This window comes from Adiantum capillus-veneris, chromosome 4 (genome assembly GCF_014529385.1).
Source record: "Adiantum capillus-veneris isolate H3 chromosome 4, ASM1452938v2, whole genome shotgun sequence".
Taxonomy (NCBI): Eukaryota; Viridiplantae; Streptophyta; class Polypodiopsida; order Polypodiales; family Pteridaceae; genus Adiantum; species Adiantum capillus-veneris.
Window position 1 is genome coordinate 55614600 of NC_140934.1, and position 25106 is coordinate 55639705.

At 46.3% G+C, this 25106-nt stretch overlaps 1 protein-coding gene across 2 annotated transcripts in view; it reads right to left on the reverse strand.

The window, feature by feature from the left end:
* LOC147459202 (uncharacterized) overlaps positions 1 to 25106 on the reverse strand; it is a 62656-nt gene that overhangs the window by 18576 nt on the left and 18974 nt on the right. For both annotated transcript variants that reach the window (XM_086509786.1, XM_086509787.1), the window contains exons 7-8: positions 23680 to 23762; positions 23370 to 23436 (exon numbers count right to left, since the gene is read on the reverse strand). In XM_086509786.1, the coding sequence (XP_086365912.1) occupies positions 23370 to 23436; positions 23680 to 23762 (150 nt within the window). The remainder of the gene's footprint in view (positions 1 to 23369; positions 23437 to 23679; positions 23763 to 25106) is intronic.

Genomic DNA, 25106 nt, shown 5'->3' on the forward strand with positions numbered 1-25106 from the left:
TCAGTCCTGGCTCAAAAATAACTTATACAACTCCTTCTCTAGCTGAGCGAGATAAGCCCCAAAGACACCTCTTTGAAGTATGGCTCTCGTTTCTCTACACTCCTCATCATACCAACTGTTTTGGGGCATGTTCCCAAAACGGCGTTTGTGCTCAGGTTGACTGTGTGGGTATGCCTCTCCTGCTACATCATGTAATGTCTCTATCAGTATCTGGGTAAGCTCCTCTAATGGAAGTCCCGGCTCCTCAATAGCTAAGCGTTTGTATATGCCATCTATGTGGACAGAATCAGTCTCTGACGTGAAATTGTATCGAGTATGTGTGGATGTTTGTGTCAATCGAGTTGTGCTGAACTAAAAAGAGACGATAAACGTGAGAAGGGCATGATCTACTGCTACACTGAGAGGCCTAGGCCCGACTGTAAAATCTTGAATAGAGGGTGTAAAATTGGGGCGAGCCAAAACATAATCCATTGTGCTAGCCCCATGTCTGTGAGGAAAACAAGTGAACCCACTCGATGCTAGAAATCTCTATAGACCATTCAAAATGGCCAGTCCATGTGTAGTCCCCATGTCTATAAAATATCCCCATAACCCATGTGCTCCTCATCTTGCAAACACCTGACCAAACCCATATCACTGACATCCAATTCTCTCAACATCTCCTCTGTGGTATCATAGAAGACTGTTTGAGAGTGGCCCGTCCTGGCATTGAAGTCCACAGAAGGATAACATCTCCATCTCTAGAGAACTCCCATATATCCTCATCCAAAATCATATAAGGTGACTATCCCTTAAGGGATGCATAGTGAGATGTGCTTGGTGGAAAATAGCATATTGCAATGTAAAGTGGCCTCCCAGTCTCCGCTCTCACCTTGACCCACATATACCTGGCATGCTCATCTCTATGGACAATACGAATGAGGGACTGCAACTCCTCCCTAAATAAGACTGCCACACCTCCATGCATAACACAATAGAGCTACAAAAATCAACCAAATAGAAGTGATTATCTGATCACACCCGACACAAACATTGCGCTCGCTGCTGATGTACGCTGCCCCCCCTCACCTTCGATGACCCCCCCCCCAAAGCTTCATTTCGCACTACCCCTGCCCTGCATTGCAGGCTGGTGCTCCAGCCCTCGCGCGCAGCCCGCTCCCCGCTCGCCCTCTGCCCACTCGCGCCAACCCCCCTCCTCCACCTCTCCCGCTGCTGCCGCTGCCTCAGCCGGCCATTGCTTCGCCCGCCTCCCCTCGGCCTCCTCAGCCCGCCTTTCGCAGCCCGCCTTTGCCGCCCAACCCCCCTTTGCGCACCTTTAGACCCCCGCCCCCCGAGGCCTTGCTCTGTTTAGCCTTGCAGTGGTGCTCTCTGGGACTCTACTCTCCGAATTTCGCAGGGATTTGTCTTCACGCGCCCCCTTTCCATCACAGGAGCAGACACATATGGAGGCTCATGCTCCGCCCTGAAGGGACCCCTCAGAAGCCCCCTCGCCCGACCCTGCAGAGCCCACCATCCGACTTGCTCTCTCGCCGAAAGAGCAAGTGAGCCTTGCCGCAGAGGTGGAGCGCCTCCAAGCGACCTCCGTCATCTGCAAGATCATCGGCACTTGACCTAGCAAAGGGGAGGTGCGTGATCTCCTCCATGCCCGCCTTTTGCAGAGGTGGGCAAGTCAGTTTCTCCGGCGTGGCTACTACCAGATAGAGTTTGAGACTCCTGAGATGGCATCCAAGGTCATTGCGACGAACCCCCTAGCCATCCGAGCAGTTCGAGTACACATCCAACAGTGGCGTCACGATTTCGACCCAGCTACCGACGTTCTTGTCGAGGAGGCAGACCTGCCCATCTCAGTCTGCCAGGATAGGCCCAGCGATTGGGACTGTCCTGGAGACACCTCGCACGACAGCCTCTATAGCTGCCAAGGCGGCCGGCATCTCCACAGTACGTGTTTTGGTTCGGGACACCCACACTCTCTCGAAGGTCATCCTACTACCTCGGGTGAGTGGTGGTTGGTTCCATCAGAGCGTGGAGTATTCGGACCTCCCGAATAAGTGTTTCATTTGCAGACAGATGGGCCATTTGGCAAAGGCCTGTCCTCGCAAGAGACCTCGACACACAGCGCACGCGCAACCTCCCAAGGCTGAGCATTCCCAGCAATCAGATACACAGGACGCACATGCTGGTACCTCGATTGAGACCAGCGATCAGATAGCTGACGGTTGGCGGTGGTGAGATTGACATTCTTATGCTACAGGAGCATCATCTTTATGAGAGCCGCATTAGACGGTGTGATCAGATTTTGCGTGGTCGCTATGAGACGTTTTGGTCAACTGCCTTTGGACATGGAGGCATCCAAGGAGGGGTATGTATGACTATTGCGGATTCTTTGCAGCAAGCCATTGTGGGAAGAGGGATTATTGTACCAGGCAAGGCTCAGTGGATTACTATGCAGGTTCAGGGTTGCCTCATAGGCTTCCTGAACATCTATGTGCCCAATGTGGCGAGTACATGTCACAAAAATACGGAAGCGTAAACTGACGTTTAATTGCACTTCAAATACTCAAGAGAATTAGAGGGGGAGAGAAAACTTGACACTCCATTGGGGACCAGAAGATGGGCTGGTCCCCCGCCATAAAGAGAATATCTTTATTACTAAGGGAGAATCTTTACAAGCACAGGAAGGGGGCATACGCCTGTCCTCCTATTCTTTCTTCTGTTCTGTTCTGACTACTGACTGAGAAAGTGTTTCCACTTTCTTTCTGCTTAGGGGATTTCCCTCTTCTGCGAGACTGGTTGGAAGCTCTCGAACAGAGAGTCTATCTTCCAAAACAGCTCATCGGAAGCTCTCACAGAGGAGAGTACATCTTCCCTTATGTGTTGCCTTCATGCTCATTCATTCATGCATCGAACACAAAAGAGAAACAAGCAAAATGCACACGCACATGCTTGCTGTAATTTTCTGCACATAACCTGAAATTCTTACCTGTGCACACCCCTACGCCGAAACAGAGGTCTTCTTCGCGATGGAATCGCGCCAAACTTGATGTAGACATAGGATAAGGAGAGAGAAGAGAATTTCTATGGCTGATCTGCTGAAAACAGCCCTAATCGAGGTGATTAGGGGCTGAAAACAGAGAATTACAGCAGCCGCACTCTGCTAAGAGAGCGTCTACGGCAGCTTCTCGCGATGAAACTTCACCAGAAGGTGTCTATGACTGTAAGATCCCTTGTTCTTGACAATGGGAGCACAAGGCTACCACATATGTCGCAAGGGGCTGCTCTCAAGCTTCAATGGAGGGCTCCACCGCGTAGAGCACGCTCACATTAGGGGGGGTAGGTGCACTGCCAGCCCTGAAAATGGGGGAGGGGGGCTCCTAAATAGCCATCAGGGAGAGGGGGCGCTAGGAAGAGAGAGAGGGTGAGAGAGAGTTAGTTTGCATTGGTAAGTGTGCCACTTGGCACACTTACTTTAAAAACCTAAAAACAATTCAACTTTTGACTTTAAAAACTTCTAGCTCATTAATTAAAAATGTACAACTAACTAACAAATGCTACCAATGATTCTTTTATGAGAACACCAAAGGTCTGCCGGCGCAATGCCGCACTGGCACTGCACCGCCTTTACCTGTTCACACTTGTCCGGCCGCCTGCCCGGGTACGGACCGTTAAATTTAATTTAACGAAACTTACCCTAAGGCTTTATTAGCTTTATTAGCCTTAGGGTCACTGTTCTAAGGACCCCATCTCATTCATGTGCTTGTACTGACGCGCGTATTTTTCTGAGCCTAAAATCTGAGGCTACTGCTTACCCCTTTCTGAAGACCCGATTTCCCAATCACTAGGGCTTCAAGGTAATTTCTACTAAGGTCCCTCTGAGGTGTTGTGGCCCGCATTTAGGCTCACCTGAGGCCTTAGAACTGCTAGGTCTATTCTGGTGTGCACACAACTAATTAGATAATTCTTTTTTCGTAAATAAATTAATTATTTACAAAGTCTGACTTAGTTACAGTACACGTGCAGAGTTTTGGTCTCATATTGTTGAGTCTCTACCGCAGGTAGAGAAATGTGCATTGGGGGTGACTTCAACATGTTGGAGAACCCCTTTGACAGGATTGGAGGTAGCCATACTATTGTGCATGGAGTTGAGCTGGCAGCTTGGGAGAGGTTATGTATGACTCTGCGGCTTTCAGATGTGTGGCAGCATTCTAGCTTTGTGAGGCCCCTAGACAGCCTAGCCTTCTCTTCGTTCGGATTGCAGAGTGGGAAGAGTGAATCTATCTCGGATAGATCGCTTCTACACTAGTGACCCCTTCTGTGATTTGGGTCGGATAGTTTGCATTCTGGCTGGGACTTCTTTTTCGGACCATGCACCAGTGATTCTCACAATGACAAATAGAGAGAGGAGGGGGAAGCTCAGCTTAGTCGGCTTTTTCTTCACGAGTCCATGGCCCGCCTGGCTACAGCGAGAAAGGGGAGCGGCATCTTCGACGGGGCGTTGCTTCCTTGCAGAGGATGCAGGAGCAACATCCAGACAGTCCTTGGTTGGAGGAGCGATTGCAGCAGACTCGCCAGGAGCTTGCCAGCACAGAGGAGAGGCGCTATGAGTTAGCTTTCCATCGACAGGCATCTCAGTGGAACCAGGTAAGTGACAAGGGCTTTCTTTGAGACAAAGGGACTCCGACATACACAAGGCAAGGTCAGCCAGTTGAGGAGGCCTGATGGGTCAGTTGCTTCAGAGCCAGAGGACATGCGAGCACTTGCTACTGACTTTTACCATGACCTGCTGTCAGCCGAGCCTCAATCAGAGCGTCAGGATGCATGCAGAGAGCAAGTTTGGGCACAGATGCCTTGTCTTGTGAGACTGAGGAGATGCACCAAAGGCTTGAGCTGCCTCTTCAAAAAGAGGAGCTCCACGTGGCCCTCAGAGAACTTCCTCGTGGTAGTTGTCCAGGTGAGGATGGTTTGACTCCCAAGTTTTTCTTAGAGTACTGGGACTTGCTTGGCTCAGATCTCTGTAGCGCTTTTCAGTACATCCTGCACACAGGAGAGATGCCTGACAGCATGAGTGAGGGTCTGATTTACCTCATTCCCAAGGAGGGTGGCTCCTTGGATGAGATTTGACAGTGGCGGCCCATCACCATCCTCAACTCAGCCTACAAAATTCTTGCCAAGGCTCTGAGTTTGAAAATTCAACGACTTCTAGAGAGCATTATACATGGGACACAGACAGGTTTTGTCAAGGAGCGTAGTATCCTTGACAGCATCTTACGTTTTGGGAGGCATCTGCCCTTGCTCGCCTACGTGGTGAGGAAGGTGATACTTCTCGATTTTGAGAAGGCCTACGATAGAGTTGACTGGGACTTTTTGGAGGGCACTCTACGCAGGATGGGGGGGGACCAGCCCATCTTCTGGTCCCCAATGGAGCGTCAAGTTTTCTCTCTCCCTCTAATTCTCTTGAGTATTTGAAGTGCAATTAAACGTCAGTTTACGCTTCCGTATTTTTGTGACAGTGGTATCAGAGCAAGGTGCTCTCTCTCTTCGTGAAGGGATTGACGACTCTTGGCAGACTGAAGAAAATTTGAGGACGCGAGATAGAGTTCTCTCTCCTTCAACAACAGGTGGAAGAGTTGCAGAAAGCTCTCTCCCATCCAGAAGTCCAAAAGATTCTCCATACTCTTGAAAAAGGGAAGAGAAAATGCCGATGGGGTCGGGAGAAATCCCGCAGAACCCAAAGGCGCCACAACCAAGAAAAGATCCTTTGATTGGAACTTCCCGCATGCACGAGAGGCAGAAGAAATCTCCAGAACGTCATGTGCGGTTAAATCCAAAAGTTCAAGAGCAGGATCCCCCTGATTCCCCTCAGTTCTCTTTCATGAAGGATCTGGCAGACATAGTTTCTCCGGAAGACATGTTTCTCGACGATCCGTCGCAGCAAGAAGTACATTCAAGGGAAAGGACTCCTGTCCCCAAGGAGTCTAAGCATCGAAAGAAGGAGCACCATAAGAAGAAGCACCACAGGCAGAAAACATTTAAGTCGGGAGATAAAGATGTGAAATTCGACACCTACAATGGACGGCGTGATAATGACAAAGCTTTGGCTTTCATCCGCCAATTTGAAGTTGCATTTGCTGAAGGGAATTTTAAAGAAAGATCCAAGCTTCGCCATGTTAGTTTGTACCTGAAAGGCACCGCCAGCAATTGGTGGTTAACCCTTATCCTGGAAGATCGCAAACCCCAAGATTGGACCGCTTTCAAGAAGGAGTTCTACGCACAGTTCCTTCCTCCAGACTATGAGGAAGAGGTAAAGAAAGAATGGGATCGACTTTCACAGTCAGAGAACGAAACTGTTCCACGCTATGTGGATAGGTTTTGGGACGTTCTCTTGAAAGTCACTCCATTCAAGAAGATTGACGATTCGGAGAAGATGAGCAAGTTTGAAGCAGGTTTGCATGAAGCCTTGCAAAAGGCTATGAAGCTTTACCCTCGAGGTAACTTGCAGATACTTATGGAATCAGCCCGCATAGCTGATGGAATACATGACAAGGGTACTCCCAGGAAGATGGAGCAAAGCACTTACCATGCTAAGCAGAAGGCTCTCCATGAGCAGCCTACCTCTTCTACTTCTCAAAAGAAGAAAAGAACCGCCTCCGAAGCAGAAGCAAAGCCAAATCAGCCCAAGAAAGGGAGATATCTCTCTCCTGCTGAGTTGCGAACATACATTAGTGAAGGAAGATGCTTCAAGTGCGGACAAGTTGGTCATATAAAGGGTGACTGTCCTACCAAACCTCCACAACCACCCTCTTCCAATGCAGTCCCAGATGTACAGGGAAATACAAGCAAGGATGGAAAAGAAAGAGCTCTTCTCAAAGCATGGGGTAGTATCAACAACCAGCGGACTCTTATTTTGTTTGACCCTGGTAGTACATACAACTTCATCTCTACCAAGCTAGCTGACGACCTGAACTTGCAGCCCAATCGTTTTGGAGTCTCTATTCAAGCGCAATCTGCTTTCAAAGGGCAGAACTCAAACTCTACTCCAATCATAGGGAAGTTGAATCTAAAGGTCGACGACTACAAGGATCAAGAGTCTTTCTTACTAGCTTCACTTGAAGGATGCGATGTTATCTTGGGAATGCCTTGGCACTACAAGATGCATCCCATTCCTGACTATGTTTAGAAAACCTTATCTTTTGCTCATAGAGGAAAGGAGTATCTTGTACTTGCAGATGCAAGTGATTGGCGTATTCCTATCGCCAACCACATTGCCATCAAGAAAGAAATGAAAAAGTGTGTTTCAACGTACTTGATTTTTGCAAGAGAGAGAGATGTGTCTGTTTCACAACTTTCTTTCTCTTTAGAGCAAAAAAGACTTAAGTTAATAGAAAGATATAAAGATTGTTTTGCAGATGAACTTCCAAATGAACTCCCACCTTCACAACCTGAGGATCATACAATTGATTTGATCCCAGGAAGTTCTCCTCCAAATCAGCCCCCTTATCGAGTTAGTCTAATGCAGCAAGAGGAAATTCTCAAGCAGGTTAACGAACTTTTGGAGAAGGGCTTAATAAGGCCTAGTACTTCTCCATATTGTTCACCTGTCTTGCTAGTACAGAAAAAGGATGGCACATTCCGCATGTGCATAGACTATAGATCTCTAAACAAGATCACAATCAAGAATCGATTTCCAATCCCTCGGATTGACGACATTCTTGATAAGTTACAAGGAGCCAGTGTCTTTAGTCGTATAGACTTGAAGAGCGGTTATCATCAAATCCGCATAGCTCCTCAGGATGTGCATAAGACTTCATTTAGAACAACCTTCGGGTTGTATGAATTTCTAGTGATGCCTTTTGGGCTCACTAATGCACCAGCTACATTCAACAGAATGATGGATAGAATCTTCCACTCATACAGAAGCTTTACAGGCGTTTTCTTTGATGACGTCTTAATCTTCTCAGAGACGGAAGACGAACACTATAAGCATCTCGCCTTAGTGTTTGAAGAATTACGCAAACACAAATTATTTGTGAATGCTAAGAAGAGTGAGTTCTTTCTAAAAGAAATCCACTATTTGGGCCATATAGTATCTCACAACCAGGTGAGAATGGACCCTGATAAGATTCAAGCAGTTGTAGAATGGCCTACGCCAACTACAGTACATGATGTACGAAGTTTCCTTGGCCTCTGTTCTTATTATCGGCGTTTCATTCGAGCTTTTGCCGCGATAGCAGGTCCCCTCCATGACCTAACAAAGAAGCGGATTCCATTCCATTGGGGGTGTGGACAAAAACAAGCTTTCGAAAAGCTTAAGTATCTACTCAGTCACGGACCTGTTCTCACCGTCCCTGATCTTCGCAAACCTTTCGAGGTATACTGCGATGCATCTGGAGATTGTGTAGGAGCAGTTTTGAACCAAGAGGGTCACGCGATAGCCTATGAAAGTCGGCGCCTTAAAGATGCAGAGTTGCATGTCTCCATATACGAGAAAGAGCTAATGGCAGTAATTCATGCTCTTTCCATTTGGAAACACTATCTATTAGGAGCTGATTTTATTATCAAGACAGATCATCAAAGTCTTCGCTACTTCCTCACACAAAGAAAGTTATCAGAAAAGCAGATGAGATGGGCCAACTTTCTTTCAATGTGACATTTTCAGATTTTACACACTTCTGGAACGAAGAATGCAGTTGCAGATGCTCTCTCCAAGCGTCCAAAGATCAATGCACTAACAACAATTTATCATGAGGAACTAGAATCTCTCAGCGAGATGTATCCTCAAGATCCAGACTTCGCCACAATTTGGGCAGATCTTCAAGCTGGTCATTCAAAGCCACCTTATTGTATAAGGGATAATACTCAACAAGCAATATGCATAGCTCAGCCCTTACGACAAAAGGTGATGGATGAAGCACATAATTCTCCTTATGCCGGGCATCGGGGAATTGCTTCCACCACTAGTGCCCTCGAAAGGTATTTCTTTTGGCCAACACTCCGTGCGGACATTGAAAAACATGTACGTGAGTGTTTAGTATGCCAAAAAGTGAAATATGACAGACATAAAGTTTATGGCAAGCTTCAGCCGCTCCCTGTGCCTAACACGCCATGGGAAAGTATTGCCATGGATTTTATTACGGATCTTCCTAGATCCAAGAATGGAAATGATGCAATCTGGACTATAGTAGACAGGCTCAGTAAGCAAGCACATTTTCTTCCAGTAAAAAAGACGATCAAAGCTGATCACATGGCTAGAATATTTCTAGCTCAGATTTTTAAACACCATGGATTGCCAAAGACTATTGTCAGCGATAGAGATCCCCGCATGACTAGTCTATTTTGGCAGGCATTGTTCGAAAACTTGGGAACTAAGCTTGATTTTTCATCAGCTTATCATCCTCAAACAGATGGTCAAAGCGAAATCGCTAATGCCACTGTTTTAGATCTTCTCAAGTGCTATGTTTCGGAACGACAATCCGAATGGGAACAGTACTTACCAATAGTTGAGTTTGCGTATAATAATACCATACATTCCTCAACTGGTAAAGCCCCTTTCGAAATTATTTATGGGAAGCCACTCTTACTTCCTATTATGGTGACCAAAGAAAACATCTTCGCCGCAGATGAATTTGTGCGCAATATTGATATTGCCCATCAACAAGTAAAGCAAGCGATTCTTCGTACTCAAGAGCAATAGAAGAGAAAAGCAGACAAGCACAGAAGGAATCTCAATCTTGAAAAAGGACAATATGTCCTGCTTCGGTTTGAGAAAACTAGATTGAAAAAGCGGGTCGGCAAAGGGAAAGTTGTCAAACTTTCCCATAGATTTTACGGCCCTTTCAAAATTACAGATAAAGTCAATGATGTGACTTTCAAATTGGATTTGCCTTCTAACTGGAGCATCCACAATGCTTTTCATGTCAGTCTCCTCCGACCATATGTTGGACCTCCTACAGTGGCGCCCGTACAAGAAGATCCTCCAGAAGTCGAAGAGACTGAGCAAAATCCTTCAACCTGAACAGATAATACACCACTCGGAGAGACAACTCAAGTCGGGGAGTCTACATCGAAAGTATTTAGTCAAGTTCAAGAATTACACTCCTTTAGATGCAAAGTGGATGACTGAGTCCGATCTCAAGGACTACCCTGACATCTTGCACAGTTATGTTGACGCTCTACAGTTGAGGTCAACTGTTTAGAACCAAGAGGGATGTAACTAAGTCAGACTTTGTAAATAATTAATTTATTTACGAAAAAAGAATTATCTAATTAGTTGTGTGCACACCAGAATAGACCTAGCAGTTCTAAGGCCTCAGGTGAGCTTAAATGCGGGCCACAACACCTCAGAGGGACCTTAGCAGAAATTACCCTGAAGCCCTAGTGATTGGGAAATCGGGTCTTCAGAAAGGGGTAAGCAGTAGCCTCAGATTTTAGGCTCAGAAAAATACGCGCGTCAGTACAAGCACATGAATGAGATGGGGTCCTTAGAACAGTGACCCTAAGGCTAATAAAGCTAATAAAGCCTTAGGGTAAGTTTCGTTAAATTAAATTTAACGGTCCGTACCCGAGCAGGTGGTCGGACAAGTGTGAACAGGTAAAGACGGTGCAGTGCCAGTGCGGCATTGCGCCGGCAGACCTTTGGTGTTCTCATAAAAGAATCATTGGTAGCATTTGTTAGTTAGTTGCACATTTTTAATTAATGAGCTAGAAGTTTTTAAAGTCGAAAGTTGAATGGTTTTTAAGTTTTTAAAGTAAGTGTGCCAAGTGGCACACTTACCAATGCAAACTAACTCTCTCTCACTCTCACTCTCACCCTCTCTCTCTTCCTAGCGCCCCCTCTCCCTGATGGCTATTTAGGAGCCCCCCCTCCCCCATTTTCAGGGCTGGCAGTGCACCTACCCCCCCTAATGTGAGCGTGCTCTACGCGGTGGAGCCCTCCATTGAAGCTTGAGAGCAGCCCCTTGCGACATATGTGGTAGCCTTGTGCTCCCATTGTCAAGAACAAGGGATCTCACAGTCATAGACACCTTCTGGTGAAGTTTCATCGCGAGAAGCTGCCGTAGACGCTCTCTTAGCAGAGTGCGGCTGCTGTAATTCTCTGTTTTCAGCCCCTAATCACCTCGATTAGGGCTGTTTTCAGCAGATCAGCCATAGAAATTCTCTTCTCTCTCCTTATCCTAAGTCTACATCAAGTTTGGCGCGATTCCATCGCGAAGAAGACCTCTGTTTCGGCGTAGGGGTGTGCACAGGTAAGAATTTCAGGTTATGTGCAGAAAATTACAGCAAGCATGTGTGTGTGCATTTTGCTTGTTTCTCTTTTGTGTTCGATGCATGAATGAATGAGCATGAAGGCAACACATAACGGAAGATGGACTCTCCTCTGTGAGAGTTTCCGATGAGCTGTTTTGGAAGATAGACTCTCTTTTCGAGAGCTTCCAACCAGTCTCGCAGAAGAGGGGAAATCCCCTAAGCAGTAAGAAAGTGGAAACACTTTCTCAGTCAGTAGTCAGAACAGAACAGAAGAAAGAATAGAGGACGGGCGTATGCCCCGTTCCAGTGCTTGTAAAGATTCTCCCTTAGTAATAAAGATATTCTCTTTATGGGGGGGGACCAGCTCATCTTCTGGTCCCCAATGAAGTGTCAAGTTTTCTCGCTCCCTCTAATTCTCTTGAGTATTTGAAGTGCAATTAAACGTCACATTGAAAGAAAGTTGGCCCATCTCATCTGCTTTTCTGATAACTTTCTTTGTGTGAGGAAGTAGCGAAGACTTTGATGATCTGTCTTGATAATAAAATCAGCTCCTAATAGATAGTGTTTCCAAATGGAAAGAGCATGAATTACTGCCATTAGCTCTTTCTCGTATATGGAAACATGCAACTCTGCATCTTTAAGGCGCCGACTTTCATAGGCTATCGCGTGACCCTCTTGGTTCAAAACTGCTCCTACACAATCTCCAGATGCATCGCAGTATACCTCGAAAGGTTTGCGAAGATCAGGGACGGTGAGAACAGGTCCGTGACTGAGTAGATACTTAAGCTTTTCGAAAGCTTGTTTTTGTCCACACCCCCAATGGAATGGAATCCGCTTCTTTGTCAAGTCATGGAGGGGACCTGCTATCGCGGCAAAAGCTCGAATGAAACGCCGATAATAAGAACAGAGGCCAAGGAAACTTCGTACATCATGTACTGTAGTTGGCGTAGGCCATTCTACAACTGCTTGAATTTTATCAGGGTCCATTCTCACCTGGTTGTGAGATACTATATGGCCCAAATAGTGGATTTCTTTTAGAAAGAACTCACTCTTCTTAGCATTCACAAATAATTTGTGTTTGCGTAATTCTTCAAACACTAAGGCAAGCTGCTTATAGTGTTCGTCTTCCGTCTCTGAGAAGATTAAGACGTCATCAAAGAAAACGCCTGTAAAGCTTCTGTATGAGTGGAAGATTCTATCCATCATTTTGTTGAATGTAGCTGGTGCATTAGTGAGCCCAAAAGGCATCACTAGAAATTCATACAACCCGAAGGTTGTTCTAAATGAAGTCTTATGCACATCCTGAGGAGCTATGCGGATTTGATGATAACCGCTCTTCAAGTCTATACGACTAAAGACACTGGCTCCTTGTAACTTATCAAGAATGTCGTCAATCCGAGGGATTGGAAATCGATTCTTGATTGTGATCTTGTTTAGAGATCTATAGTCTATGCACATGCGGAATGTGCCATCCTTTTTCTGTACTAGCAAGACAGGTGAACAATATGGAGAAGTACTAGGCCTTATTAAGCCCTTCTCCAAAAGTTCGTTAACCTGCTTGAGAATTTCCTCTTGCTGCATTAGACTAACTCGATAAGGGGGCTGATTTGGAGGAGAACTTCCTGGGATCAAATCAATTGTATGATCCTCAGGTTGCGAAGGTGGGAGTTCATTTGGAAGTTCATCTGCAAAACAATCTTTATATCTTTCTATTAACTTAAGTCTTTTTTGCTCTAAAGAGAAAGAAAGTTGTGAAACAGACACATCTCTCTCTCTTGCAAAAATCAAGTACGCTGAAACACACTTTTTCATTTCTTTCTTGATTGCAATGTGGTTGGCGATAGGAATACGCCAATCACTTGCATCTGCAAGTACAAGATACTCCTTTCCTTTATAAGCAAAAGATAAGGTTTTCTAAACATAGTCAGGAATGGGATGCATCTTGTAGTGCCAAGGCATTCCCAAGATAACATCGCATCCTTCAAGTGAAGCTAGTAAGAAAGACTCTTGATCCTTGTAGTCGTCGACCTTTAGATTCAACTTCCCTATGATTGGAGTAGAGTTTGAGTTCTGCCCTTTGAAAGCAGATTGCGCTTGAATAGAGACTCCAAAACGATTGGGCTGCAAGTTCAGGTCGTCAGCTAGCTTGGTAGAGATGAAGTTGTCTGTACTACCAGGGTCAAACAAAATAAGAGCCCGCTGGTTGTTGATACTACCCCATGCTTTGAGAAGAGCTCTTTCTTTTCCATCCTTGCTTGTATTTCCCTGTACATCTGGGACTGCATTGGAAGAGGGTGGTTGTGGAGGTTTGGTAGGACAATCACCCTTCATATGACCAACTTGTCCGCACTTGAAGCATCTTCCTTCACTAATGTATGTTCGCAACTCAGCAGGAGAGAGATATCTCCCTTTCTTGGGCTGATTTGGCTTTGCTTCTGCTTCGGAGGCGGTTCTTTTCTTCTTTTGAGAAGAAGTAGAAGAGGTAGGCTGCTCATGGAGAGCCTTCTGCTTAGCATGGTAAGTGCTTTGCTCCATCTTCCTGGGAGTACCCTTGTCATGTATTCCATCAGCTATGCGGGCTGATTCCATAAGTATCTGCAAGTTACCTCGAGGGTAAAGCTTCATAGCCTTTTGCAAGGCTTCATGCAAACCTGCTTCAAACTTGTGCATCTTCTCCGAATCGTCAATCTTCTTGAATGGAGTGACTTTCAAGAGAACGTCCCAAAACCTATCCACATAGCATGGAACAGTTTCGTTCTCTGACTGTGAAAGTCGATCCCATTCTTTCTTTACCTCGTCCTCATAGTCTGGAGGAAGGAACTGTGCGTAGAACTCCTTCTTGAAAGCGGTCCAATCTTGGGGTTTGCGATCTTCCAGGATAAGGGTTAACCACCAATTGCTGGCGGTGCCTTTCAGGTACAAACTAACATGGCGAAGCTTGGATCTTTCTTTAAAATTCCCTTCAGCAAATGCAACTTCAAATTGGCGGATGAAAGCCAAAGCTTTGTCATTATCACGCCGTCCATTGTAGGTGTCGAATTTCACATCTTTATCTCCTGACTTGAATGTTTTCTACCTGTGGTGCTTCTTCTTATGGTGCTCCTTCTTTCGATGCTTAGACTCCTTGGGGACAGGAGTCCTTTCCCTTGAATATACTTCTTGCTGCGACAGATCGTCGAGAAACATGTCTTCCGGAGAAACTATGTCTTCCAGATCCTTCATGAAAGAGAACTGAGGGGAATCAGGGGGATCCTGCTCTTGAACTTTTGGATTAAACCGCACATGACGTTATGGAGATTTCTTCTGCCTCTCGTGCATGCGGGATGTTCCAATCAAAGGATCTTTTCTTGGTTGTGGCGCCTTTGGGTTCTGGGGGATTTCTCCCGACCCCATCGGCATTTTCTCCTTCCCTTTTTCAAGAGTATGGAGAATCTTTTGGACTTCTGGATGGGAGAGAGCTTTCTGCAACCCTTCCACCTGTTGTTGAAGGAGAGAGAACTCTATCTCGCATCCTCCCATTTTCTGCAGTCTGCCAAGAGTCGTCAATCCCTTCAGGAAGAGAGAGAGGACCTTGCTCTGATACCACTGTCACAAAAATACGAAAGCGTAAACTGACGTTTAATTGCACTTCAAATACTCAAGAGAATTAGAGGGAGAGAGAAAACTTGACACTCCATTGGGGACCAGAAGATGGGCTGGTCCCCCGCCATAAAGAGAATATCTTTATTACTAAGGGAGAATCTTTACAAGCACAGGAAGGGGTCATACGCCCGTCCTCTATTCTTTCTTCTGTTCTGTTCTGACTACTGACTGAGAAAGTGTTTCCACTTTCTTTCTGCTTAGGGGATTTCCCTCTTCTGCGAGACTGGTTGGAAGCTCTCGAACAGAGAGTCTATCTTCCAAAACAGCTCATCCGAAGCTCTCACAGAGGAGAGTCCATCTTCCCTTATGTGTTGCCTTCATGCTCATTCATTCATGCATCGAACACAAAAGAGAAACAAGCAAAATGCACACGCACATGCTTGCTGTAATTTTCTGCACATAACCTGAAATTCTTACCTGTGCACACCCCTACGTCGAAACAGAGGTCTTCTTCGCGATGGAATCGCGCCAAACTTGATGTAGACTTAGGATAAGGAGAGAGAAGAGAATTTCTATGGCTGATCTGCTGAAAACAGCCCTAATCGAGGTGATTAGGGGTTGAAAACAGAGAATTACAGCAGCCGCACTCTGCTAAGAGAGCGTCTACGGCAGCTTCTCGCGATGAAATTTCACCAGAAGGTGTCTATGACTGTGAGATCCCTTGTTCTTGACAATGGGAGCACAAGGCTACCACATATGTCGGAAGGGGCTGCTCTCAAGCTTCAATGGAGGGCTCCACCGCGTAGAGCACGCTCACATTAGGGGGGGTAGGTGCACTGCCAGCCTTGAAAATGGGGGAGGGGGGCTCCTAAATAGCCATCAGGGAGAGGGGGCGCTAGGAAGAGAGAGAGGGTGAGAGAGAGTTAGTTTGCATTGGTAAGTGTGCCACTTGGCACACTTACTTTAAAAACCTAAAAACCATTCAACTTTTGACTTTAAAAACTTCTAGCTCATTAATTAAAAATGTGCAACTAACTAACAAATGCTACCAATGATTCTTTTATGAGAACACCAAAGGTCTGCCGGCGCAATGCCGCACTGGCACTGCACCGCCTTTACCTGTTCACACTTGTCCGGTCGCCTGCCCGGGTACGGACTGTTAAATTTAATTTAACGAAACTTACCCTAAGGCTTTATTAGCTTTATTAGCCTTAGGGTCACTGTTCTAAGGACCCCATCTCATTCATGTGCTTGTACTGACGCGCGTATTTTTCTGAGCCTAAAATCTGAGGCTACTGCTTACCCGTTTCTGAAGACCCGATTTCCCAATCACTAGGGCTTCAGGGTAATTTCTACTAAGGTCCCTCTGAGGTGTTGTGGCTCGCATTTAGGCTCACCTGAGGCCTTAGAACTGCTAGGTCTATTCTGGTGTGCACACAACTAATTAGATAATTCTTTTTTCGTAAATAAATTAATTATTTACAAAGTCTGACTTAGTTACAGTACACGTGCAGAGTTTTGGTCTCATATTGTTGAGTCTCTACCGCAGGTAGAGAAATGTGCATTGGGGGTGACTTCAACATGTTGGAGAACCCCTTTGACAGGATTGGAGGTAGCCATACTATTGTGCATGGAGTTGAGCTGGCAGCTTGCGAGAGGTTATGTATGACTCTGCGGCTTTCAGATGTGTGGCAGCATTCTAGCTTTGTGAGGCCCCTAGACAGCCTAGCCTTCTCTTCGTTCGGATTGCAGAGTGGGAAGAGTGAATCTATCTCGGATAGATCGCTTCTACACTAGTGACCCCTTCTGTGATTTGGGTCGGATAGTTTGCATTCTGGCTAGGACTTCTTTTTCGGACCATGCACCAGTGATTCTCACAATGACAAATAGAGAGAGGAGGGGGAAGCTCAGCTTAGTCGGCTTTTTCTTCACGAGTCCATGGCCCGCCTGGCTACAGCGAGAAAGGGGAGCGGCATCTTCGACGGGGCGTTGCTTCCTTGCAGAGGATGCAGGAGCAACATCCAGACAGTCCTTGGTTGGAGGAGCGATTGCAGCAGACTCGCCAGGAGCTTGCCAGCACAGAGGAGAGGCGCCATGAGTTAGCTTTCCATCGACAGGCATCTCAGTGGAACCAGGTAAGTGACAAGGGCTTTCTTTGAGACAAAGGGACTCCGACATACACAAGGCAAGGTCAGCCAGTTGAGGAGGCCTGATGGGTCAGTTGCTTCAGAGCCAGAGGACATGCGAGCACTTGCTACTGACTTTTACCATGACCTGCTGTCAGCCGAGCCTCAATCAGAGCGTCAGGATGCATGCAGAGAGCAAGTTTGGGCACAGATGCCTTGTCTTGTGAGACTGAGGAGATGCACCAAAGGCTTGAGCTGCCTCTTCAAAAAGAGGAGCTCCACGTGGCCCTCAGAGAACTTCCTCGTGGTAGTTGTCCAGGTGAGGATGGTTTGACTCCCAAGTTTTTCTTAGAGTACTGGGACTTGCTTGGCTCAGATCTCTGTAGCGCTTTTCAGTACATCCTACACACAGGAGAGATGCCTGACAACATGAGTGAGGGTCTGATTTACCTCATTCCCAAGGAGGGTGGCTCCTTGGATGAGATTTGACAGTGGCGGCCCATCACCATCCTCAACTCAGCCTACAAAATTCTTGCCAAGGCTCTGAGTTTGAAAATTCAACGACTTCTAGAGAGCATTATACATGGGACACAGACAGGTTTTGTCAAGGAGCGTAGTATCCTTGACAGCATCTTACGTTTTGGGAGGCATCTGCCCTTGCTCGCCTACGTGGTGAGGAAGGTGATACTTCTCGATTTTGAGAAGGCCTACGATAGAGTTGACTGGGACTTTTTGGAGGGCACTCTACGCAAGATGGGCTTCTCAGATGCCTTGATTAGAGGTGTGTCAGCTCTCTATAGACGGGCACACAATCAGGTACTTTTGGCAAGTGGTAGAGGTGATCCCTTCATGCTCACACATTCGGTCAGACAGGGTTGTCCTCTTGCCCCCTTCCTCTTTCTGTTCTATGCTGAGGCGATTTGAGCAGATTTTTGGCTTCACACCAGGTTGGTCTACGTGGCTTAGCGCTCCCTCTTCGGAGCAACGAGCTACTGCATGCAGAGTTTGCAGACGACTCAGCTTTGTACTTGGAGGGCCAGGAGGCCAACCTTCACAGGTGTGAGCAGGCTCTTGAGACCTTTTGTTGTGCATCAGGCGCACGGATCAAGTGGAGAAAGACAGTGGCTTTCTCGGTTCGTAGTGCTCCTACGCCTGATTGGCTGCTAGGTGAGGGTTTCAGATGGATTCCCCCAAGGACTGCAATTCGGTACTTGGGTTGTCAGGTTGGTTTGGACTTGTCTCCTGAGCAGCAGATTGCTCCCCTCCTTCTGTCCATCAGGAGGAAGCTTTACATTGGAGCTCCACACGACTTTCTCTGGTAGGCAGAGTTGTAGTGGCCAACCAACTTACCAAGTGTTGTTGGCTACTATGTGGTACATCACATCTTGTTGGATCTTTTCGAGCTCCTGCATCAGCCAAGTAGAGAGGCTGATCAAGAATTTTCTTTGGTCAGGGTGCGACACTGAGATAGTTCGGGCCAAAGTGGCCTGGTAGGTCATCGCTCTTCCTTATTCTCGCGGGGGGGGGGGGGGGATTACAGACCCAGCACAAGAGAGCAGAGCCCTTCTTTGGAAGTTTGTTGTCAAAGGATTGCTTCTAGCGGAGGAGCCCTGGAAGAAGTTTTTGCTTCAGCGGCTTAGTGCTAGAGTGCCTCAGGCTGGAGGCCCGTGCAGACCTTCGAACAGATGGATTTTCACAGAGATGCGCAGAGTTGGCCTGAGTAGGTCCTCCAAGGAGACTGGAGGACCGTTTTGCTGTGAGTTTGCTCCGCTCCTGGGAGCATTTGAGGAGAGGCCTGGAGCAGCACCAGCCTACTTGCACAGAGGAGCGTTTGCGACATCCCCTTGTTTGGAACCCCATGGTCAGCACTCAGAGAGGCCACTTGGTTGGTAGTAGGCCTCATGTTTCTTGGGGTTCCATGGCAGAGGGTCCAGCACGCACCGTAGATGATTGCTTTTAGTTCTCACGCTTGTCAGAGGAGCTTCAGAGCATCCAGCTACAAGGCATGAGAGGGGTGCAGAGCATGTGTCAGGACATCACAGAGGCAATACCCGAGTCAGCAACGCCCAGATGGATGGGGGCCTTCACGCGACTGGAGGTCATCGCAGTTCGGGCTTGTTCAGAGACTGTATCTTTCCTGTTTTTCAAGCTACAGGGTGAGGGTCATTTACACCGAGTTTCAATTGAGGCCCCACAGGTTGCAGAGTGCTGTTTTCAGAGGATTCGATTGTGGGCATCTGTGGGAGGACTTGTGTCATAGATCCTGACCCAACAGCTCTTGAGACTGCCCACTGGAGGCTGTGGGCTTGGGAGAGTTATCCACTGGCACGAGTGCAGTGGGATCCTGGAGAGTGGTTTTGGCGGGACCCCTTTCCCCTTAGTCGACCATCCAAGTGTCCCTTTCTTTTAGTACACTGTTCGACTGGGACGTCACATATTGGCCGCATGGAGAGAGGCTCGTCCTGCTGCAGCACCTCATTGGCAGGAGGAGGGTCTCAGGAGGAGGGTCTCACAACTGAGTTCTTGTCAGCTTTTTGGGCGAGGTTGTGGGACGCGAGACAGCCGCGGCGAGTCACTGTTCCAGTGGCTTTCGCATAAAGCTACAGTAGTGGGGAGCTGGCTTGTACATAGGTGGTCTCGGAAGCATGCGCAGCTTGTGGCCATCCTGTGGAGAGTCAACGTCATTGTCTTTGGGATTGTCCTATCCAAAGACAGTCCCATGGCACAGCAGGTTTGGCTTCGTGTCCTTCGGTTGATGCCAGCTTTTTCCACAGCACGACAGTACACTTGGGGGGCAACTGCTTGGTCCACTCTCACGGGCCTGGCACTACAGTTGAGCTATCCTCCACTAGCAGGATGATAGTGATCCAGGGGGGTCGACCTACACTCCAGCCTGCTCTACAGAGCTTACTCCACAGGAGTAGTGCATAGAGGAGTGTTGGGAGCTCATCTACGGCCTGACACTCTGGTTCATCTGGCAGGCCCGCTGCTTCCGCATCTTCGAGACTCGCCCTATACCACCAGCAGAGAGTTCGAGATATTTGGCTAGAGTTGATCCATACTCTAAGGGGAGAGTTCGAGAGACTCGAGGGCAGCTCCAACCGCATGCGGGAGCGTAGAGAGGCTTGCCCTCCGACCGCATGCGGGAGCGTAGAGAGTCTTTCTTGGGTGGGCTCAGATGGCACTATCGTCCACTTGTGTGGCTTTTCCCTCCTCCCATCTCCTGATTTAGCCTCATTGTACATATGTTGTTTTATCATTGGGGGAGTCTCCCCTTATGATTGCTGTAGACCTCTCTAGTAGAGGTGGTTGTAGAGCTATGGGCAGTTTCATTAGCTAATAGAAGGATCTTTTTCTCGGGAAAAAAAGAAAAGATTGCGACACCTCCTGACCCACGTCCTCTATACTCCGATCTCACCTCCCGTCTACAAGTAATCTCCCAACAATACGTCGACACTCTAGGTAATGTGCCACCGGGAGTCTAGTGCGTCTCTGAGTAGAAAATAATGTCTCTTCCTTTGAAGCTATCTTCAAAGGCGCCCACATCTAGCTTCAATGACCCAATGCAATTCCATGCTGCTAGTTTTAGGCTTCTCCCATAGGTCTCGCACCGTCATGCGGTGCTTCTTTACAGAATCACTACTTTCCCTCCTCTGTAAAAAGCAATTTTTTTCTCTCTCTGGCTGCCTTGATCTCTGGCATCTTCTCTTGCATGTGCGCTATCTATGCTAGGGTGAGATCATCCCCCAAGAAAATCCCAGTCTTCTTGAGTGCTGATCTTTTCTTCAAAAACTCCTTCCTAGCCTCCCAAGTAGGGCTCTTTCTTTGGAGCTACCTATCCCATCTTTCCCTTTCTTCCCCACTCTCCAAGCCCCTGTGCGAGTAGGCTCGGGGATGTTCATTCATTTCAAAAGTTCCTTAACTTCTTCTTCCACATTGTTAGTGTCTTTGAGGCCAATGACACCTACATGAAGAGCTCTCATCTCTCTTTTTCTCCTCCTCCAAGGTCAAGTTAATGATGGTAGATGGGGGTGTGGTAGTAGACATTCCACCTTTTCCTTTCTTTGCAGTCTCAGTCCACTTCTCCGCTTCGTCCGCCTTCTTCTGCGTTTGGAAGAGCCTATCTGCCCACAAGAAAGCTTCCTGTGTTTTTTGTTGCTCTTCCTCCTTAAGAGTTTTTACTTGCTCTTTGATATTGTTCAATTCCTTGATCACTTTGGGCTGGTCTTCTTTAGCTTTTTCTGGTTTACTTTTGCACTCTGCAAACTCTCTTGAGTTCTTCAATGAGGGCATCCTTTTCAGTCATACACTTCTCCATCTCTGATTTCCAAACCGCAAAGGTGGTGATTGTTGAATCCAATTCCTTTCTCCAAAGGACCTCTGCTACCTCTATTTCTGCCCTCATCCTTTTCTACATTTTTGCTATCAGTTCGTTATACCACTAGACTTTGCTTGCCTCCTTGGCTTTGACAAGTTCTTTTTCCATGTCTGCTCTCATGAGATTTAGTTCAACCCGAATAATCATCTGAACCTTTTCATACATGGTTTCATCCTTGCTCTTGTTAATCTTGTCTGCTCTCATAGAGTTCAGTGAGAGCACACTATCTTGCATCTTCCGCCGAAAGCTGGCCATCACCTTAGGTGGAGTCCGGTAGTCATCACCCTCTTCATTCATAAGTGGGTCCATCTTGGCACACTCCACTAGAGAAAGATTTTTGTCCCCATGGTGCGAGTTGATGCGTTTACAAACTTCCGATTGCCTTGCGCACGCCGTAGAGCATCGTAGAGGGAGAGAGGGTAAAAGGGAAGAAGGGGAAAAAGCGCAAGGTGTTTGTCTTCCACTTTTTTGTCTCACGACGCGCAAGGATGCGTTTACTACCCTTTGGTTGTCATGCGCGCGCCGTAGAGCATACTAGAGAGAGAGGGCTCTATCCTTCCCCCCTCTCCTCTGTCGTCTTCCCTCCTGCTTTGGTCCTCCTCTCTCGCACTTGCTTCCCCGCTGCTCCTCCCTCCGCCCCTCCTCATGCCCTTTCCCTTGTGCACCTATCTAAGAGAGAGAGAGAGAGAGAGAGAGAGAGAGAGAGAGAGAGAGAGAGAGAGAGATGAAACTGTTGACCTGAAAACTCTGAAGCCCGGATTATTTAGGGTTTCATGTAGCAGTCTGCCGCATATTTAGGGGCTTTGTTGAGCTCTCCACACTGTCCTTCATACCTGCGTGCTGCCTTGCGAGAGAGAGAAGGAGAAGAGAGACGTGTCGGCCAGTTAGGGTTTCACCGTGGCGAGCTTGCTACAAGAGAGAGAATGCAGTCTGAGCTTGCTACGAGAGAGAGAGAGAGAGAGAGAGAGAGAGAGAGAGAGAGAGAGAGAGAGAGAGAGAGAGAGAGAGAGAGAGAGAGAGAGAGAGAGAGAGAGAGAGAAACATATTCTAGACTTAAAACATTCTGCCAGGAGAGGGAGAAAACGATCCCCACCTATTACAGACAAGCAATAAAAATCAGGTTTGGAAAAAAAAAACCAACAGTTAGTGTGTGCTTAGGGGGATTCTTGCAACAAACTAAAGATTGTCATGGACCACCTTTCTACAGAGAGTGAGTCTGTGACTGGCTGAACAAACACTGTAATTAATTGTGCCTTCGATCGACACATAGAGACCATAACCATGAAACCTGTCACAAGAGGACAATCAAACTTGTACCCTACTGATATTGTAATAAATAAATACCTCCACGGGCCCTGACCATGGTGACTCAAGACCACCAACTTCCTTTACGAATAAGTGCTCATACTAATCTGATAGAGATAATAGCATACATCATCTTCAGTATCGCCTTCTAGATGGTTATGATAGCATCAAGGCTAGATGGTTACAACTGAATTTCTAGAAGGAACCGAGAAGCATGGAATGATTTAGCAGTGTGGCTACTATTGCTAGATGGTGGATTTGGTGTACCAGATGCATTCCATGCACTGGAATATTTAAAAGTATGACTCCTATAACTGATAGGTGCACTTTATGAAATAGAGATCCAACAGCTACCAGCTTGTTTTCTTTAAAAACTGATGGACTACGATTCAAACAATGATTTTTTTAAATGCCACTCTCATCAAGGGCAGAAAAGCTAAGTAGAGCAACTCAGAAAAACCTGGCTGACATGCTCTAATTTCTGTGAGAAAAAGAGAACCTAAATCAGCGCACACTGCCCCTATCTAGCTTTTCTACTTCCTCAGCTCCTATCTAGCTTTTGCAGTTTGTTTTTTTCCTTTGAACATTTATCTTGTGATGCACAGATCCTTGATATACTCTTTCAAACTAACACATGAAACATAGAGAAGTCAACTTGCTACCCCTGAATTAGAAACCAAATGGTGCCAAAAAGAAATCTTCCCTCAGCTTGACAAAGTTTTAGAGTCAAGTCATACATGCTTCATCTGGAGATACTGTGATGAGTGACCCTGTGATGACTCCAACTTGAAATAGTCTTTGAGCCTGGTGCACAAAGGTACAAGTTAGCTGAATCAAAAGGTCACATATATAAAAGCATATTCAAGTATCTACTCAACTACACAGTACATCCTAAGAGTTTAGATGTACACATATAGAAGAATCGCAGAAAGGGGTGATGCAATCAAACGTTCTGCTTCTTTGAGCACCAGGTCTCAAAACGCTTGGCTTTCTTCAGATTATGATGAAGCCTCTGGACATAAACAGAATTTTTGTGAAGGTCAATACCTCAGACCACAGCTGCTCAAAAGTGGAGCGTGCCAAACTTGAAGCTGGTTGATTGGGATGCACTCCAGTAATAAAAAGCAATTCTGTGACACATGGCGTGAAACAAAGTTCAGCAATCGAGGTAAACAATTAATCAGCATGGCACCAAAGTGTTGAGGCTTGCCTCAAGAGATGATGTACAGGCCCACACAATATTTTTGAGAAAATGGAGGTTTCCATGAAATAATATAATGCATGCCAATCCCAATATTAAAATCATCTGACATTATTATGTAAGATGCATTTTTCTAATTGTACCAAAGTCACATCTAGCTACCACTCTGGTATTAAGCTTGTTTCTTGAGCTTATAACCTATATAACTGCAGGAAAGTAGGTATCCTCGGCTTTCCCCGATTGCACAAAAACAAAAAAGTTGGTGTGCTTTGAAAATTCGTATAGCATATGACTGAAAAACAATTCTGATTCTTTCTTATTCGGTATAAAGAGCTCAGAAGATTATCTGCCAAAACAAGATGTACCCACAATTGTTCACAGATGTTTTTCATTTGCAAAACATCAATTTAGAACCCCAAAAAACACATGAAACTTGAAAATATTCCATCACCACCTTGCAGCATATGATTATTGCTGGAGAAGTAAAATGAATTATTCTTTCAACCCATTAACCCTAATCCTGGATTACAATCCTGCTAGATCATAATTAGGAGAAAAGATGTCGAATTGGTGTTTCTGGATGTTGAGTAGAGACCCATGTTTGATACAATATGGCGTCTCAATTTGTGTCCAAAAATTATTAGATTCATTTGATCTAAGTAATTATATCGCTGTCTATTTGTTAATATGAATATTCATTCATTTTATTCTTGTAACTAGTTGCCTCAACTTGAATCAGAGATGGATACGATGCTGGTTGTCCTCTGTGATCAACCCCACTTTTACACTCCCCCACACTGAAATTTTGCTATGAGTTACCAATTTGAGAAAGGCAATGATTCTCATAGCCTTTATTATATCAATCTTGTACCATACTGTGTCATAGCCTTTATTGTATACAATCTTGTACCCTACTCTGACAAACTATTGATTCTCACGATTAAACTGTTCATTTGAGGTTCCTCAAGCCCTTGCCTCTATTATCCATACATTTGTGCCACCATCTAATTACAATCACTTTTCCAGAGCCTATCCACTGGTGTGCTCTCCTTATCACTATCCATCCATGCTTCCAGGTCCTCAACCCCTTGCCTCTATTTTCCATACATCTGTGCTACCACCTCATTACAATCACTTTTCGGGAGTCTATCCACTATTGTGCTCAAGATCCTATCCTCCTCACCATCCATCCACGCTCCCAAGTCCTAAGCCCTTGAAGGATGAAGGCTACATGATCAAAATTGATCCCTTTTTCCATTGCAATCAAGCTTTG